The 18448-nt window shown below is 37.6% G+C and overlaps 1 protein-coding gene across 4 annotated transcripts; it reads right to left on the reverse strand.

Moving 5' to 3' along the window:
* Positions 1-9856: 9856 nt before the first annotated feature.
* LOC116214090 (3beta-hydroxysteroid-dehydrogenase/decarboxylase) lies at positions 9857-16500 on the reverse strand. 4 transcript variants are annotated; one of them, XM_031549370.1, is made up of 12 exons: positions 16091-16500; positions 15652-15741; positions 15377-15510; positions 15104-15274; positions 14278-14394; positions 14099-14178; positions 13316-13514; positions 12553-12670; positions 11826-12000; positions 11111-11336; positions 10388-10454; positions 9857-10289 (listed from the first exon to the last, which is right to left on the reverse strand). In XM_031549370.1, the coding sequence occupies exons 1-12, from the start codon at positions 16353-16355 to the stop codon at positions 10138-10140; spliced, it is 1794 nt and encodes a 597-aa protein (XP_031405230.1). In that variant the 5' UTR covers positions 16356-16500; the 3' UTR covers positions 9857-10137. The 4 variants fall into 4 exon arrangements, with proteins under 4 accessions (XP_031405230.1, XP_031405229.1, XP_031405231.1 ...); XM_031549369.1 differs by having other exon boundaries at positions 11111-11345; XM_031549371.1 differs by having other exon boundaries at positions 11111-11267; positions 16091-16499.
* Positions 16501-18448: the final 1948 nt, after the last annotated feature.

The raw sequence follows: 18448 nt of genomic DNA on the forward strand, positions 1-18448 counted from the left end.
AGATGAAACAAAATTTTCTTGAAAATTAGTAGATGTTCGAGAATCGTAATAACCATTTATTTTGAAATTAAATGGAAGAAATGCATCTCATGTTTTCCGTAAATAATTTTCTCCATCTCACTCTCTCGTGTCTCTCTGTATATATATGGAAATTCTTTCATATTCCGCATCAATTTCCTCTTTGACTCAACCCCAATCTGGAAGCTTATCAGCAGTTTCGATCCAGGCAGTCCCGGAGTTCATTCTCGTCCCCGACTCTTCGATATATCTTAAAATTCTATGGCTGCTTCAACTTCTACAAGTTCCTGCTCTTCACAATTCCTTCAAGGATGGCATTGCTTTTCCATTTATCTGTCTAAAGATGTAGAATTTGTAGGATTTTTATCATAAGGTACATTAAGAATTAATGATAATAAACAAATCGGGACCTAAATAAATCTATGAGAAATTTGCATGGATCCATGTATATATTAACGATGTTCGTGGAAGCTACGTACATGGCCTCCTTTTTTACTTCCATGTTCCTAATTTGTCCACGGCATGAGTAGGTCGGATGCAGCCATTGTGGGAGGAATCCATGAATTAGTGGATTAGATATCAGCCGGTGAAGCTCGAAACCGGGAACTCCGGCGAGAATGCCTCAGAGAGCGGGTGTTGATTTTGTTCACTTTCATTGTGAGCTCGAAGAAGCACTCCCCTCGTCTGATCAAAAAGTAAAATGGACAAATCTATTAGATATGTATGTATGTATGTATGTATATATATATTTATCTATATATATATATATATTACATAAAAGGAAAATAAGAACTTACTGAATAAATAATAATCTGCGACGTCCTCTGCCCTTATGACTTCAGTAATATCTGTATATATAGAAGGATTTGATACGAAGGAATGAATCATTCCATCCTCCCCCCCCCCCCCCCCCCCCCCCCCCCCCCAAAAAAAAATTTAACGTTTCGATGCTTAGAAAAATAAATTCATTGATATGGGTAAAGGCAGATGAAGAGACAGACATGGGACATGTGGCATGAGAAAGAAGCGAAATATAAGAGGAGGGTGATGAGTCGAACAACCAAACAATCACTAGCTAAGGATTTTGGAATGGAAGCATCTCGACAACAACAAATTTTTGGATGATTATAGCTCGTTATGTGGCGTGAGAAAATATCAATTAAATTATATAAAATTGAAGAATTGATATTAATCACTTGAATAATTGTCATAATTATTTTTTATTAAAAAAATCTTATTGATTCTTCCTCACCATGTTAATATAAGGCATTTAATTTTTTTTTTCCAGAACATCGCTTTTTAGCTTATATATATATATAATGATATATATAATAGATATAATATATAATAGACTAGGCGCAATAAAACGTGCTATTAAATAGATAATAAATTAGGAAATAATATACAAAAAAATAAATTTACCTATTTGATGTTATTTTCCTCCAATTCTTTATGTATTTTTCACGTCCAGTCTTTTTTTTACTCCATTTTTATGGTCGATTTACATGTCTTCTTGATACTATATAGTCCCAGGGCTATAACTTCTCCTCTCTATTGTGGCTTATTTCTCCTTCCGATCGAATATTTCAGAGTGGAGCTCCATTTCTGCTTGTGAATGTCTATGATGGGCAGAATCGTGTTGTATTTGTCCGACATCATTTGGTTGAAGTTAAGAGAGGTCAGTAATATATCCAAAGACCACCTAAATGTTCCAACAAAACCTAAAGATTTGCAAAACCAAGAATCATTGAATCAAGCATAGTTAAGATTGTTCAGATTGGGATTCACCAGTTACTTCGGTTACTATCATCCCATCCCCAGTCATTTCCTTTGTTCAGTTCTTTCGATTCTCACCTGATCAAGCTCCCTCCTTGCCTGATCTTGTACCTGTATCGCCCGATCCCGTTCCGACTGCACCTACTGATGGGCTTCAGCTGATGCGGCGGTGTGCTGGAGGACAAACTCTATCATCCCATCTAGGTTACTTGGATACCTATCCACCTCGCACCGAGGAGTCTGCCAAGGAGGCCTGTCAGTCTTACCCCAAGAAAGCACTAAAGGCAAAGGGGAAAAAAGAGACTTCAAAACTTAACAGATTAGCATCGCGACAGTAGTAGTGGCCTGTGTTAGCATCCCGTGGCTCCGCTGGGAACATCAGGGGTGAGCCTTCTAGTGTGTAGGCCATCCCTGCTCGAGGAGGATCATGCAAGACTTGGCTCTCGGCATCGGGCTCAGCCTTCCTTGAGGTCTACTTGACAGAGTCATCATAAAGATCAATTTCCAATATGCTCCAAGAAGATGGATAAAGCACATAGGACGGACTCCACGGAAAGGCACCGACAAAAATTGGAACTCCAATTTTCTTTCTGGTATTAGGCCTTTACCAGCTCAAAATCACGACGATAATAGCTGCCAAGGTTATCAGCATGCGAGTCAGCAAGGAACGTCAACGGCGAATGCTCTCGAGTGCGGGCCATCTCAGTGAAGGAAGGAATTTGCAGGGTCTGAACATCGACTTCAGGCTCAGCCGGCCTCACCGCTCACAACAATGTCAATATCACCATTAATATGAAAACGATCAGGTAAATTTGTGGGGGAGGGGGTGGAAGCCTGACTTAAGGTTAAAATTGTAAAATAATTTTAAAAACTGCACACTCACTGTCATATTTCTATTTTTTTTTCTCTCTTCTATCTCACGGCGGCTTCAACCTTACATTTTTACAGCAAACTACCCACTCACTCTCTATATCTACTTTTTCTCTCCCTTATTTCTCTCATCTTTCCCCTCTCTCTTATGGACTTCAACGTTACTCTCTTTTTTTTTTTAACGGGACATACTGCTTCTTCGAATAAAATGATGAAGATGGAACATACCGTCTCTTCGAATGAAAAATCGAAGATGGAACTCCGCTTAGGGGACTGGTCGTCGGTGGCCCAAGCAAGGCAGCCGACGAAGCACCAGTACTCAATATCAGTGAGGCCATGGCAACAACAACCAATAAGGAGAGAAATGCTCGGAAGGGGAAGAAAAGAGCCGAATAATTTTTGTGGGATGGAAGAAGAGGGCGGCTTTTATAGAGGGCGTAAAGGAAGAGACACTTAAGAAGAAGCCAAAGCAATAGTCAAAATGATAGCCTCTCATATAACGAATAGAGGACTCTCAACGTACAAATCTAAGGTGCTAGCTTTAATATATTAAAAATAGATACTTAAAAATTTATTCATTATTTACATGTAATCAACTAATCATGATTTCATTATTTTCATCTATACTACTACAAAAATGAGAAGTTAACACTCCGTTTGGTTTCGCAATCCGATTTTAATATTTTAATTCTAACTTTAACTCTACTCATTACACAACAAAAATCAACTCTTCAAAGTCAAAAAGGTGGGTCCCATACATAAATACACATATAATTCCATTATCCTGAATTCAATTTTTAATACTAAATTCTCTCAACTATTCATTATTTTTTTACATTTTTTCTCATAATTCAACAGCACAATCATTACAACCCAATTAAAATCAAAACTCAACTCTATTCAACTCTAAAACCAAACACACTATAAGTCTTTATCTAACTTTCACTTTACATAAATGTCCTTTTCATAATTCTATTAAAAAATTATAGTCGTTGGATTAAAGGGCGATATAGTAAATTGACCACTTCACAATAATTAGTTGTCCCACTTTTTTCTAAAAAATTCTTGGATGATCCTATTTTAACAAGTGATGTGAGGAAACACCAATTAAATCATATGAAATAGAGATTTTAGTGTTAATCACCTGAATAACTGCCGTAATTATTCTTCAGTAATAAATTTTTATTGATTCTTCCTTGTCATGTCAATATAATATGAGATCATTTTAAAATTTTCTCTTTTTTTTCCTCTCATTTAATTTTCGTCATTTATCTCTTCTCTCTCGTCTCTTTCTTTCTTCTCTCAAGGTGAGAGCAACAATTCCATTTCTCCTTGCCCAAAAATAAAAAATCCATATCCCCACTTCCCAAACCCTTTCTCTACTCCCTCACGTTCTCTCTCTTAAAAGGTCTCTCCTTTTTTATTTATGATAGATACCCCCTTCTCTCCTTCAACATTTAGATAAAAATTTTCTTTTAAGCTCTAAAAATACCACATGTAAGATTAAAATAGTTAAATAATTTTAAAAACTATCCACTCACTCTTATATCTCCACATTTTTTCTCTCTTATCTCTCTCCTATCTCACGACGACTTCAACGTTACATCTTTACTGCAAACTACCCACTAACTCTCTACATCTACTTTTTCTCTCCCACATCTCTCTCCTCTTTCCCCTCTCTAATGGATTTCAACGTTACTTTTTTCTAACAAATAAATACTTGAAAATTTTATTCATTATTTACATGTAGTCATAATTTCATCATTTTCATCTATACTGCTACAAAAAGGAGAAGTCAAATTTTTGTCTAAATTTTACTTTCTATAACTTTCCTTTCTATAATTCTATTAAGTATTATAGTCGTTAGATTAAAAGGCGATATAGTAAATTGATCACTCCACAACAATAAACTGTCCCACAATTTTCTCTCTTTTCAATTTTCCTCATTTATCTCTTATCTCTCCTCTCTTTCTCTCTTCTCTCACTGTGAGAGCAACAATTCTATTTCTTTGTGCCAAAAAATAAAAAATTATCCATATCCTCACTTCCCCAACCCTTTCTCTATCCCCTCTCTGTCTCTCTCTCACTCTTAAACTTTCCCTCCTTTTCTATTTTAGATAGATAACGCTCCCCCCACCTTTTCTCTCATTCAACATTTTAATAAAAGTCTTCTTTTAACCTCTAAAAATATGGCAAGTAGGATTTTCATATCGGACTTATGTTGAAAATCCTGCGGGTAGCTCTGTCACTTTCTTTTAATTAAATTATGTGCATAGCATGGATTTGCGTCTAGTTATATGGTAATTAATCTATTGTTCATAATCATTAAAGAATATTCTATTTTACTTAAATAATTTAATTTCTGTCCACGCAATGCTCAGGTCATCAACTAATTTCAATTATTTATATGAAGAAAAACTATATGGCAAATTCTACAATGGAACGTCAAATTATGTTCCATGATGAACGCTAGTTTTTTCTAATCCTTTTAATATTAAATATAATGTTTTGGCCTATAATTTTTCAATGGCGTCACAAATTCATCCGGCCACATGTAAAGTTAAATAAAATTGGAAGGTCGCTTACGTGTCGATGGCGTGTATATAAGTTAAAATCCGCTTATATGTCGATGACGTGTCACTAACATGTCACTAACGTGTCCGGCTTATATTAGACCGGCTTTCTTTAAAAATCTATTGTCTTTGAAACTCACATATTTTTCTGTTTTAGTACTTTCTATTCTTCTTTATTCATTTTCATCCTATAACCTTAGTTTTATATTCTATTTTTATCATTTTCTTCAATTTTTCTATAAGAGACAAGTCTACTTTTGGTCCTCAATATTTAAATTTTTTTTATTTCATTATGATCCTTTTTTTTTTTAATAATCTAGTCGTTATCGTTACATATTTGTTCTCATTAATTTTATTGTTCAACTCGGTAAAATATGCCAGCATGACATTTTCTAAATAAAAACAAATGAATAAGAAAATAAGGACAAATACTGCATAAGGAGAGAGGGGCTGATGGGGCTTAATGTCGAACATCGTAGGGAGCGGGTACATATCAAGTATATGGACATATAATTGGCCACTTGTTGCCTTATCGATGAGTTCCCTTTCTCAGGAAGGAAATTTTCTCGGGCTAACACCAGACCGATGAGCAGAATTGATATCATTGCATCAGCTCTCCTTTCTCCCTTAGAAGTTCACCGGGACGGAGACCTTTTAAAACATTAGACTGTTGGTGGTCTAAAGCAGGCTTCTCTAATATTGTTGAGAATTTCAGGCATGATTCATTTGCATCTTCTTCGAGCATTGTTTCTGTTGTCAAGGTCCTCAAGAACAAGCTGCGAAGGCGGAACACCGAGTCTTTTGGACAAGCATGTAATGGATACTGAGCATGAAATTGACCAAATTGAGTTGCTAAAGGAGTCAAGACCGTTATTAGATTCAGAGATTTCAAGGGGGAAAGCTTCTTCGTGAACAACTCGCAAAATGACATCAGATGCAGGAGTCCTTATGGAGACAAAAAATCAAGAGTCAGGTGGTTCCAAACTTGGTGATAAAAATACACAGTTTTTTCATCTCTCAGCCTCGATTCGAGGGTCGGGGAATCGGATCAGGTCTCTCTTAGCGGATGGCGGAACTATCACGCTTCCTTGTGATATCAAGGAGGCGAGGAATTTATTTTTGCCGTCTATACTCTCTGGATTTTTCTAAATCTCCAACCTTCCCAGGTTTGCATTTCAAGCATATCTCTGCTACAGCTGCTATGTCTCTTGAGGCTCCTTTTAGTTCCGAAAGAAATAAGGGTAGCAGTATGGGAATGTGAAAGCTGTAAAGCTCCAAGTCCTGACGGGCTAAATTTCTTCTTCATTAAAAAGGCGTAGAGTACTATCGGCATTGACATAATTGCAATGGTTCATGAATTTTATCGAACTGGACTTCTTCCAAAGGGTAATTAAATGCTCCTTTATCTCTCCTGTGCCGAAGGTTGGGATTTTCGACCGATCAGTCTCGTGGAGTGTCTTTATAAGATCATTGTGAAGTTATTAGCCTGACAACTTCAAGGTGTTATGAAGGATGTCATCAGCAATGCCCAACATGCTTCTATGAAGGGTCGTCAGTCCCTTGACAGCGTCCTAATTGCTTCTGAGCTTATTGAGTATCTTCGAAAAACCAAGCGGGAGGGATTTCTTTTCAAGATTGATTTCCAGAAGGCTTTCGATTTAGCTAGGTGGTGTTTCATTGACTCTGTCTCGAAGGCTACGGGTTTGGTGAAAAATGGAGAGGATGGATCAATCAGTGCCTCTCCGCAGCCCAGGTAGTTGTGCTTCTTAATGGTTCTCCGACAGAAGAATTCTCTCTTCAACAGGGTCTCCCCCAAGGCGATCCACTTTCATATTTGCCTTATAATAGGTATCTCACTACCAAGCTCAAGTCTTAAGTATTTCCGTCCTTCCATTTACTGATGACTCTATCATTTTTAGCCTAAATAATTTTTGCATTTTAGAAAATATAAAAGGAGTTCTTCGTTGTTTTCAGTTAATTTCTGGGCTGAAGGTGAATTTTTACAAAAGCTCCTTAGTGGGCATGGGGGTTCACCAAGATTAGGTTGATTCTTTTGCAAATAACATGAAGGGCAGACCTAAGGCACTCTCGAAATTTCTTACCTCGGTCTCCCTGCCTCCCCTATAAAAAATCTCCCCACGTGGAAGCCGGTTTTAGATAAAGTGAGGTCCAGGCTTGCCTCATGTAAAGGCAACACTCTCTCTCTGGGTGCACGTCTTACCTTGTTAAAATCGTCTTCCCCGTACTACCTTTCTATCTTTATTGCTCCAAAGTCAAAGTCTGTTGCTTTTCTAGTCTTGAGAATATCTTCATATCTTTCTTCAGGGGGTGAGGCTGACTCGAAAAAGATGTGATTAGCGAAATGGGAACTTGTTTCTTTGCTTAAAGAGAGCGGAGGTTGGGAGTGTTGGTTCTGTGCTTAACAAGAATACATCAATATTTACCTAAATGGCTTTGGAGATTTGGGTCAGAGGAAGATTCACTATGGAAAAAGTTTATTTTCATCCACCACTTGTCTCATTCTTCTTGGCTTCCCTAACAATGTATATTATCCTCTAGAAGTCATTGGTCTTCTATCATTAGAACATGCTCCATGGATCCTTTCGTTCATCAAATCTTGTCTTCCAATATTTCAATCTCGGTTGGAAATGGTCAAAGTATACTATTTTGGTCTTATCCATATAGTTTTCCTAGACTTCTCTCGGTGTCTATTGATAAGGATGCTCATATTCATGAAATGGGTTAGTGGGATGACTCGGGCTGGCATTTGTGTTTCAGATGGAGACAAGATTTATTCCAACGGGAGCTAGAATTGTTGGATGGTCTAATTTTATTGCTTGACTCCTGCAAATTATACTAAGGATACTCTAACAAGATCACTTGGAAACCTACTATTGATGGTGAATTCATTGTGAAGTCTCTCTGTAGACTTTTATCCGCTCCATCCTAACAATTGCACTCGGCTTCCTCGTACTCAATTGCATGGTTTGGATTAGCTCCTCTGAAGGTGGAATTCTTTACTTGGCTAGCTTTCCACATGAAGATCAATGCAAGAGGTATTCTGTTGAAGAAGGGTCTGATTACCTCAAACCAAACTATCTATCATTTCTGCACTTCTGAACCAGGAAAACCATTTGCTTCTTCATTGCACCTTTTCTTGGAAGGTTTGGTGTTATTTTATATCATGGTGGGGTTCTTGGTGCTTTGTTGAAGATTTGCTATCTTCCTTTCTCTAATTATCTCAATTGGCTGTGGGAAAGTTTCAAAAGAAGGTATGGTCTATGTTGTCCTATGTTATCGTTGGTCCCTCTATTTTCGTTCATCTATCAACTTGGGTCAAGGTCATCCAGGATGACTTTACATATTCAGCTTTAGATATTGCTCACTCATCAGAAGGTATCCGTAAATGGTTGAATAGCAGATACATGCGCCCTCATATCTCTTGGTTTGCTCCTCCTACAAGTTGGATCAAATGGAATGCCGATGAATCTTCTCTTGGCAAACTCGATCCCTCCGGTATCGGAGGTGCTTTTAGGAAGTCTGATGGCTGCATTATGTGCATGTTCTCTTGCTCTTCGAGCATAATTGATTCAAATCAAGCAGAGCTTATGGCAATAAGGAAAGCTATTCAAGTTTCTTCGACGAATTCTTCACTCTTCGGCTCTTCTCTCATCATCGAATCTGACTCTTTAAGAATGTGATTTCTTGGATTATTAAGTCATCAGGCTTCCCGTGGAGATACCAAAGTTTCTTCATAGATGCTCACCTGCTCCCTTCACTTTGCTCAAGTTTGATACCAACATTCTCCTAATGAATCAAACATCTTCGTGGATTGGTTAGCTAAATTAGGGGGTCGATAGAGTTTCGGATTTTGTTGCTTGGATGTAGTGCTAACCTTTTCATCGTAATTGCTACCCGTTAACTTTTGTTGTTGTGTATAACTTATGAGATCCCTATCTCTTCGTTGTACTCTAATATTTTCTTAATTGAAATTTCGGACAAGTTATAAAAAGAAAAAGAGAAGAGTAACTTTTTTTTCTAGATGATATACTTTTTTTAATTCGAATTTGTATTATTAGACTTATACTTTTTTGGCCAATACTATTATTTAAAAAACAGAAGAAGAGTTGGACTCTCAATTATTGGAGCTAAAATAGTTATAAAATATGTAATAAGCTAAGACAATCTTCTTCTTTTTTTCATTATGATGAATCTTATACATAATAGTGGTAGCACTAATTTTTCGTTAGGTGACAAATTTATACTGTATATATTTATAATCTGCTCAATATTAAAGTAGATTTCATCTTTGGTTTTATATATAATTATTTTCTATTAAATACAAAGGGTAATCTTTTATACACACATCTGTTAAATATTTGTAGAGCTAAAACTGGCAATGAAATAGCTTTTTAGATCTCAATAGTCGTTCAAAAGAGACACCAAGAATTACACTCGGGTTCTTAAGTTTGTCAACTAATCCTTCCTAGTTCACATTCTAGTCGAAAGAACTTCTGATTTTTCAATGCACAGATAGGAGATCCACTTTTCCATCCCGACTGTGTCCACAGAAACCATCTTATCTTCAGAATGCACAAACCGGATATATTTCCAGCAGCTGTGACCGAATTTGCCAAAAAATTGAAATAAGGTAGAGATAATTTCTTGTAAACTTCTATACACGACGAAATTGCTGATAAGTGTCAAGCAGTGTGAGCTAACACTGTCAAATATATCTACAGCATCCAAGTTCCCATATCTCTAGACAACAAAAATTGTTAATGGAGCTCAAGATGTTCTGCTATGCCATTTCTTTTTTCTCTGTACCTCAAAAAAATCGACAACCACTGCAGGTCACTTCGGGTCATGAAACTCCTGTCTTCTTCAAATGTATCAGTCTCTACAAAAGCAAGGAGCCTACATATATCGGAAAGTACCTCAGAACCTGTCCCTTTAATCTCCTCGTTCTATTCAAGACGACCTTCACGATAGCGTCAAGTTCAGCCTCATATTGCTCGTAAACAAAGAATGATGTGAATGAAAAGACCAGAGCTGCGTTCAATTCAACCAAAAAAAAAAAGTCAAAAGAATTTGAGATTGACAATATTGACAAAATATTATGAACATAAAAAAGGCCAGGAGTTTCTTACCTGCACCTAGGACCGTTGTCAAGTGACGAGCTATGACAAACTTCAGGAAACAAAGATAGGCTGCTGCCTGCATAGATTGTAGAAAAAGCATCAACCAAATCTGCAAAGCTGAAAGGAAACTGCATTTCTAAACACGCAGATATGAAAAAAAAAATTCCCAATTTCCTAAGACTGGAATTAGGGCATCCAACACGCAGAAACACTTGAGGGAATGTTTGTCATTGAATTACAGATAAACAACCTATCAGGATCTTTAAATATTATTCTCAAAAAAAAAATAATAAAAAAGTTTATTCTAGAAACAAATTTACTGCCTCGTCCATCGTCACCATCGCCATCCTTTGCAACTCTTGCCTTAGGTTACTTACAATGCATGCATGGTTCATATGTCCCAAAGGTGATGGTTGGGTAGCAGTTGTTGAAATCAGATTTCAGTATCAACTTTGAAAACACATTTCCAAATGCCGCTTAGGATATTTTCAAAACATGAAGAATATAAGACTCCTTAGAGGAATGCATTTTATTCCCTCTCTTTTCTGCTATCGCACCAGATGGAATATGCACGTGTACAAAAAAAAATGTTCATTTATCCCATCTCCAAAAAGACATTTAAGGTACTAGCATTGAAGACAAAATTAGGAAAACATAACAATGACCTATTGGATCTAACAGGCATTTAACCAAAGATCTTTGTGGAAGTAACATAACAAATATGAGCCGTACCTTGAGAAAAATATTCCAGTCCTCTCCTCGGGCCAATAATCTTGAGACACGAATCCCTCTGTTCCACACATATACAATACTTCTAATTGACTCTCTCACTAGGTTTTCTTCTATCTCGAAACAAGATGGGGATGCCACTGGGACGGAAAATCCACATCTGATCAAAGCACATAGTTGATGGTTCATTTTCAGAGTAGTTGGTCTAGTAGAGAGGTCATGGATACTTCTGACAAGACTAAGAATATGGTAAGCATTAATTGGTGCAGAAGAAAAAAAAAATCTATACATAATTTTGAGAGGATAGAAAGTGCAAGATCACCTTTGTCTGGGAAAAAAAAAATCTCTTAACAAGAATGCAATAACCCTAGTTCCCATATCAAGAGACAAGCTATGATGATGCTTAAGACAACAGAAGGTCATTACATGTGGTATTTCTAATTAATCATAGACATTTTACTAGAGGAAATGTCCATTGGGTGTAAATTAAGCCGTTCAAGATGTTGCGTATCTATAGCTTTATCATCAACTTAAAAATGTATAGGTTAAAGGAAAAGGAGTACACAAGGAGCAACTTAGTACTTAGACATGGAAAAAGCAAGTTGAGACAACTTAACTGCACTACTTAAACATATTTCTGATGGTTGCAGTGGCATGTTGCTTGACTTTAAAGGTTATGTTAGCAAATATGTTAGCACATAGGGCTATCAATACTCACATATTTGAGGGTAGATAGCCATATCCTAAAGAAACAATAGTCATCGTCAGGAGAAGTAGGGCTGTGGATGAGATAAAGGTTCTTCCACTAAGGAAAAACCAGTAAAACAGCAGAACCAAAGTCAGGAAGCATGTAAATGTTGTCTTTTCATCTCTCCATAGCAAAATATCCGCAACTGCAATTAGAATTCAGACATTGTTAAGTTTCGCTATGCAGCGCCAAACAGTGCAATCTGCTGTTGAAGCAAGTTGTGTAACAAAGCAAAACAAAATTGCATTTTTGATTACTTTCTACATATGGATAGTGGGGATGCTTATATTGGCCTGATCTGTGTAAGCAAGTCACTAGACCATGTTTCACAACTTACAGAATCTAGAGGCTATCATTATATTTATGAGAGACCAAAACTGCATCATGTCTAGCAAACAATCATTACTTAAAACATTAATGGTTTCAAAAAGGCCGAATGTAGCCTTGCAATAGAGCTACTCTTCTTCAGCTTACACAGTAGTTAAAATACTAAAAGAACAGCCTAGTAACTAAGATATATATTGACTTTTAAGAAGAAAAGGTATAAGGTATACATCGACTTTTTGATGCCCTAATTGATGAAATATTTCCCTGAAATATTCTCTGTATTATCACTAAAACAAAGCATTTCGCAATTAGAGATATAGCATTGAAATCTCCAAATACAAAGATGAGGAATTGATTAAAATATGGCAACCTTTCCCACTTCCGAGCAGCTTATCTGCCTTTGACTGTTCACTTAAATTGGTGTAATCCATATAGGATGGGTCTCTGGCAAGATGAGAAAATGATTCAACGGTCCTCGAAATTCCTTCCTGTTCATTAAGCAACAACATGTAAATGCCAATTTTCGCTCTCTCAATAATATATAATTGTAAAGTGAACCATGGCAGAAGAAAACGATATTGAGAAAAAGCATATCCTCTTGCCCAGAAAACACCTTAAATCAGTTATGTAATTACAGATAATAATAAAGTACTAAAAATGGCTTTCTCAAACTATTGAAACAGAATAACATCTATCAAAGACTAAGAAATATGCAGTAGATACATCACAAGGAGAGAGAAATATATGGAATAACATCATCACAATGACGTGGGGCCAAGAATTTGTAACTCCTCATATCGATGGAGCAATTTCATATGAACAAGCAGCAATCTAAAGAGACCACCCAGCTCAGCCTAACCAAGCAAAGAAAAGGCACGAGTCAAAGGAAAAAATTGAAACTGCATCACCAGATTCATGAAAGCCTTAGATAAGAGAGTGTGATCGATGGGTTTTTTTTAAGACAAATTATGGGGTCATAACTTCAAATTCAGTTGAAATCATAGTGCAGGATTCTTAATTTGTAGGGTCAGAACTCCCAATTGAGTAAATACCTAAAAATATTGATATGGAAAGCATCAAATAGACTGGCTTTCCAGATAAATTGACTGTACTTAGGGCATAAGAAAGCTCACTTCCAGTGTAACAGCTGGTGTGTATCCAATCTGCTCCCGAGCTGCAGAGCTATCGAACGTTCTCGTCCGAGATGCTGAAGACACGACATAATGACTTGACCTCATATGGTTATGCTTAGTGACTCCCAGCTCTTTGTGCAACCATTCACCAAACAATAAGATGTAATGGACCATCATAACTGGAAGCTTGATGAAAGGTCTGCAATCAAAGCAACGAGCCTTCAGCTAAAAGAAGTGAATTGCTGAATCAGATTAGGAATGTCCATGCCAAACCTGAATTTTAAATTTTCAATAAAGGAAAATGAAATTCTACCATCATCTGCAAGTACATAAGTGTGCGTATATGCACTGAAAAACAGATTATATCATTCATTCTATCAACTTAAGTATAATGTGTAAATCCTAGCTTTGATAAATTTACTCAAAATACAGAACCTGTGAAACCAATAATAGGAGAAAAATGTATGTTCCTTCCATTCTAAAGATGGGAACCCTATGAAGTCCAAAAAGTCCCCTACCAAATATGTAGTAGATGTTCAAACCATGAAGACAGTGATGCAACATGTACCATGAAGGAGACAGGCGGTCTACTTCAAAAATGAGTTATGCCTGTCACAGGTCAATCCAAGAGACATCTGTTTTCCTCATACAAATGATAATGTTCATATCTAGGAAAGGAATCGTTGTAACAACTTCATCACTTTAAACAAATCAGAATGTTAGGCAGGAAGAATTTCTTTTCTATAATATAAGAGAACGATTACAGCAGTGATGCTGCTTCACCTTTGATATCCCAAGCCTTCAAGTATGAGAGATACAAATTTCCAGAACTTCATTGGTTCACTGTTAGTGACAAAAAATGCCTATAAACAATCCAAAGGTAATATTATTTTTAAGCAGAGATATGGAAAAGATAAAAGCAAAAAAGCCAATTGATTTTGATTATTCGAAATAAGGAATACCTTTCCAGCCACTGATACTGATCTGGCATCTAAAGCTTCCTCTGCACAAACATGGGCATGAGCAACATTCTCAACATATGTAAAGTCAGACATATTTTCCCCAGTTCCTACAATAAACTGAAATGACGAACTCTGTTATTCATGAAAAGGTTCAAGAAACTACAAGGCCATATTTTAATAGGAGAAAAGTCAAATTCAATCCTCGAAGAGTAGCAAATCTTTCTATTACAATACAAAAGAATTTTATTTGGTTAGGGTTTCACTCCAAATGATGATAGCTTTAAATGCAGCATACTTCGCCACTTCCTCAGCTAGAGGTCTTTTAGCTTTCGACTCTTGGGAACATTTTTCACTTTGCTTGCTTCAACTTTTGCTTGTACAAAGCATTATTTTGATAGACAACAACCAGCTCACAGCAAAACTTAAGTGAAAACACTCATTTCCATTCAGCAAAGAAGCTTCAGGTTAATGGTTACAGTTTTCGGCCTCTATCCTCATCAATGAAAGGGACCTTGCCTACAAATCTTGAGTGTACTCTTTCAGAAAGGGCTCATTAGGAAAAGATAAATAGGAAAAGATGTGCATTACCAAGTTGCTTTTGTCACAAAGCGACCACTAAAGGCTCATCAGGAAAGGATAAATCCCACGAAAAAAGGTGTGCATTACCAAGCTGCTTTTGTCACAATGCTCTCAGTAACTGCTGAGATCTTGACAAAGTATGTATAATTCTTTTTAAAAGAACAAAAACATGCGGCCATGCAACATAAAAGAGTTCCCAAGACCCTCACTGTATTTGAGTAACAAGGTTAAAAATTGCTTTTCAAACCTTTGTCCAACCAGATTTCGCCTGCTTGATAAGAAATGGCATAAATTGCGTCTCTCCTGGCCCGAAAACATTACTTGGACGGAGTGCACATGTCAAGAGACCATCAATATCATTTGCAAACAGAACCAGTGCCTCTGCTTGAGCCTTAAGCTCACTCCACATATCGTTATACTGCATTCTAGGAACCGGTTGCAAATCAATGACAACACTAGAAGAACATGAGATAGCAAAATCTTGCTAAAAAGATGGGAATGCTCTGACAAAAGGACATGCCTTTGAAGGGTATGGTATAGATTCAGTTGCACTGTATATGTCACATGAACCATCAAAAACCACATCTGCGGAACTGTAGTATATCAGACGCTTTACTTTGCACTCTCGACAAGCATCAATGACATTTTTTGCACCTGAGCAGAAAAAGAAAGAAATCGCTCTTAAATGATGACCGTGTATATAAAAAGCACTTACAACTATTTAGTGTTGCACTGATTCGGGTCAGCAAGAGTCCCATTTCATTGCACAAATCAGTCAGATGCCCAACCTTTTACCTTGAACAATGTTCATATAGCAGGTATAAAAGTCCTGATCATGTGCAGCTTCAACATCCAAATAAAAGACGACACTTGAACCTTCAATACCTGCATGATCATAGCTGGGATTAATGGAAAGATAGAGCTTACAAAAAGACAATGAAGCAGAGAAGCAGAATGCCGAAGAACCAACATACAATAGACATCTCTATCCTCATAGAACGCTAAAGGGTATCCAAAAATTCAAGAAAACACAGGGAATCTCTGCATCATTCTCCTTCTAGGCAGAGATAAAGAAAACAATCAATCAAGAAGACTGATACGTAGTCTTCAAGAATGGCCTATTTTCTTGGAAAACTCCACCTGAATCAACCCCATTCAGCTTCCCGAGCCACATTGTCATCAGCAAACTTATATCGTTTGAAAAAAAAAATGGAGGCAAGATTGAGAAAATTACTTCCGACGATCTGGGGCCGATGTCTGACATCAACGGAGTGGTAGGAAGCGCGGCCGGAGGAGAGAGCTTGGGAGAGAGCGGAGTCGAGGGGAGAGGAGGGATCGAGCTGGAGGGACTGAGAAGAATCGGCGACTCGGACGACCCACCTCCTGAGTTTCAAGAGCCGGAAGACGAGCCACCTCCCCACAAACCCTCGGCCGCCGATCACGACGCAGGTCCCTCGGGGGATCGGATCATCGGACCAGTAGTCGTCGATCAGAGCCATCTCCGGCCGGCGTCCCTTCGTTTTCCCCGAGAGAGAGAGAGAGAGAGAGAGAGGGGAAAGGTAGAGAGAGAAAACGGAGGTTTTTGCAGATTATAGAGAGAGAGAGAGAAATGGCGCGGAAACTATAAAAGGCTCGTCTACGAGGGAGGAGGAGGAAGGAAGAAGAAGAAGAAGAAGATGACGAGGAGAAAAGGACGTGAAATTTTCCTGTAAAAAATTATGAGCAAAAGTTGGAGGACTCATTGTTCATTAATGAAAAACTCAGGGATCGGTTTGAAAATTACAAAAAATATTATTAAAGATAAGTTTAGTAAGATCAAAACGTTAATGATAATTAAAACCTAATTCTGCAAAATAAATAAATTGATAGTAAAATGGACAGAAATGGAGATTGAGGGGAAGGATTGGCCTCGGGGCCTACCAACACCTCCACTCGAGGTCGCCAACGATCTTAGGCAGGGGAGTTGGCCGTCGACGACAAAACCACCAACACAAATTGAGATCTTGGAGGCTTCACCTCTCGAATCTCAGTTGAGGGGATGGGGGCTGTCATCGGTCACGACTATCGCTTGTACAATGTCAGCGATAGCATAAGAGGTCACCGGCGACCCCCAATGAGGGCGGCGGCGGCCAAGGGCAACATTCTCTCCTCCTCAATCTCCATTAGCGTCAATTTTTGTGCATCTTTTTTTAGGGGACACTTCTATTCCCTTCTTCAATTTTCTTTTTTTAATTTCTTCCTTAATAATTTATATTATTTTGATCTCTCAATTAAGTTTGTTTGGTCACCGCGGTTTGCCTATCACATGAGCAAATTAGATGAAATTATTATCGAATAACAGATTTGGCAATTTAATGATAATTCGTGATTATTTATAAAAAAACTCGTGGTAAAATTGAAAAAAAAGGGTAAAATTATATAATTTCGTGGATTATTTTCTCTATTTTATAAGATTTCAAATTTTAGATTTTGAAAACTGAAATTTAAAAATATTAAAATAATCCGAAAGGTCTTATTTGGACATTTTAATAACATTTTATTATGGTCTTATCTGTATCAAAAAAAAAAGAAAAGTGTCAGCCTAGAAGATTGAAGGTACCAAATATTTCAATTTTATCTACTACTTATCCAAAAATGGTAATACAGTAGAAGCCGCTGTACATTAGTGACTAATACATATGATGGATGCCATCATCCTTCTAGAAAAGTTAACCTTTCTATAGCATGCGGCTGTGATCATCTCAAAGAATTCCGATGGGTGCGATCATTTCAAAGAGCTCCGAGTGCATCGACATGCTTGGAGATGAAGTTCCGAGTGCGTCGACGTCCTTGGAGATGAGGGCTATGCATAGCCACTCAATCTTTCTCGTTCACAATTGCACCAACTTTTCGTCATATCACAAAGTATTCAGAGTACTCCTTCCACTCACGCCTTAAGAGTTTGTGAACCAACTTTTCGTCATGTCACAAAGTATTCAGAGTACTCCTTCCACTCACGCCTTACAATAAACTCCAAAAGCTTGTATCATCTTTACTCGGGGTAAAATGGGGGAAATCTCTAAAAAATCGACAAGTCTGATACTGATTATGTTGAGAACTCGAACTCAAACTCGTGTGGTCTCTCAGACCAATTGATGGGTTGTTTGACGAAGAAGGGAGAGGCGGAGGTTTGGTGAACCTCTCCATCAATTAAACGAGACAAAAAGTTTCTTTGCATTTCCGCAATTGAGGCAAAAGAAAAGACAACTGCTCTCTATCTACCGTCACAGTCGGAGCTTCAGGACACAATCAAACTATCGATATCGGACCATATCTAAGGTTGCTCCGACATCCAAGGTTGCTCGTTGAGACGGCCGGAATTCAAATGGCTGCCAGCTCCCTTGCTTCCACTTATAGAGTCAATTTAACATGCGCCATGGGCGGGCATCAGTACTATTTCCTCAATTGGGAATCATTCTGTTGTCCATCTTCGCCGGACTGGGTCCAAATCGGAACCGAACTAAACCTTTAAAAATCGTTACTAGGACATTTTTTTAAGTATCAGCTTCGTTTTTAATTCTCTTAGGTTCGATACAGTGGACGACAGCAAGGG

The sequence above is a fragment of the Punica granatum genome, chromosome 7, assembly GCF_007655135.1.
Source record: "Punica granatum isolate Tunisia-2019 chromosome 7, ASM765513v2, whole genome shotgun sequence".
NCBI lineage: Eukaryota > Viridiplantae > Streptophyta > Magnoliopsida > Myrtales > Lythraceae > Punica > Punica granatum.

Coding starts and splice junctions, on each gene's coding strand:
- LOC116214090 (XM_031549369.1), bottom strand. CDS start 16,355: ATGGCTCTGATCGACGACTACTGGTCCGATGATCCGATCCCCCGAGGG. Junction 12,671..13,315: donor CACCAGCTGTTACACTGGAA/GTGAGCTTTCTT, acceptor CTTAATGAACAG/GAAGGAATTTCGAGGACCGT. Junction 10,290..10,387: donor GACAACGGTCCTAGGTGCAG/GTAAGAAACTCC, acceptor AATTGAACGCAG/CTCTGGTCTTTTCATTCACA.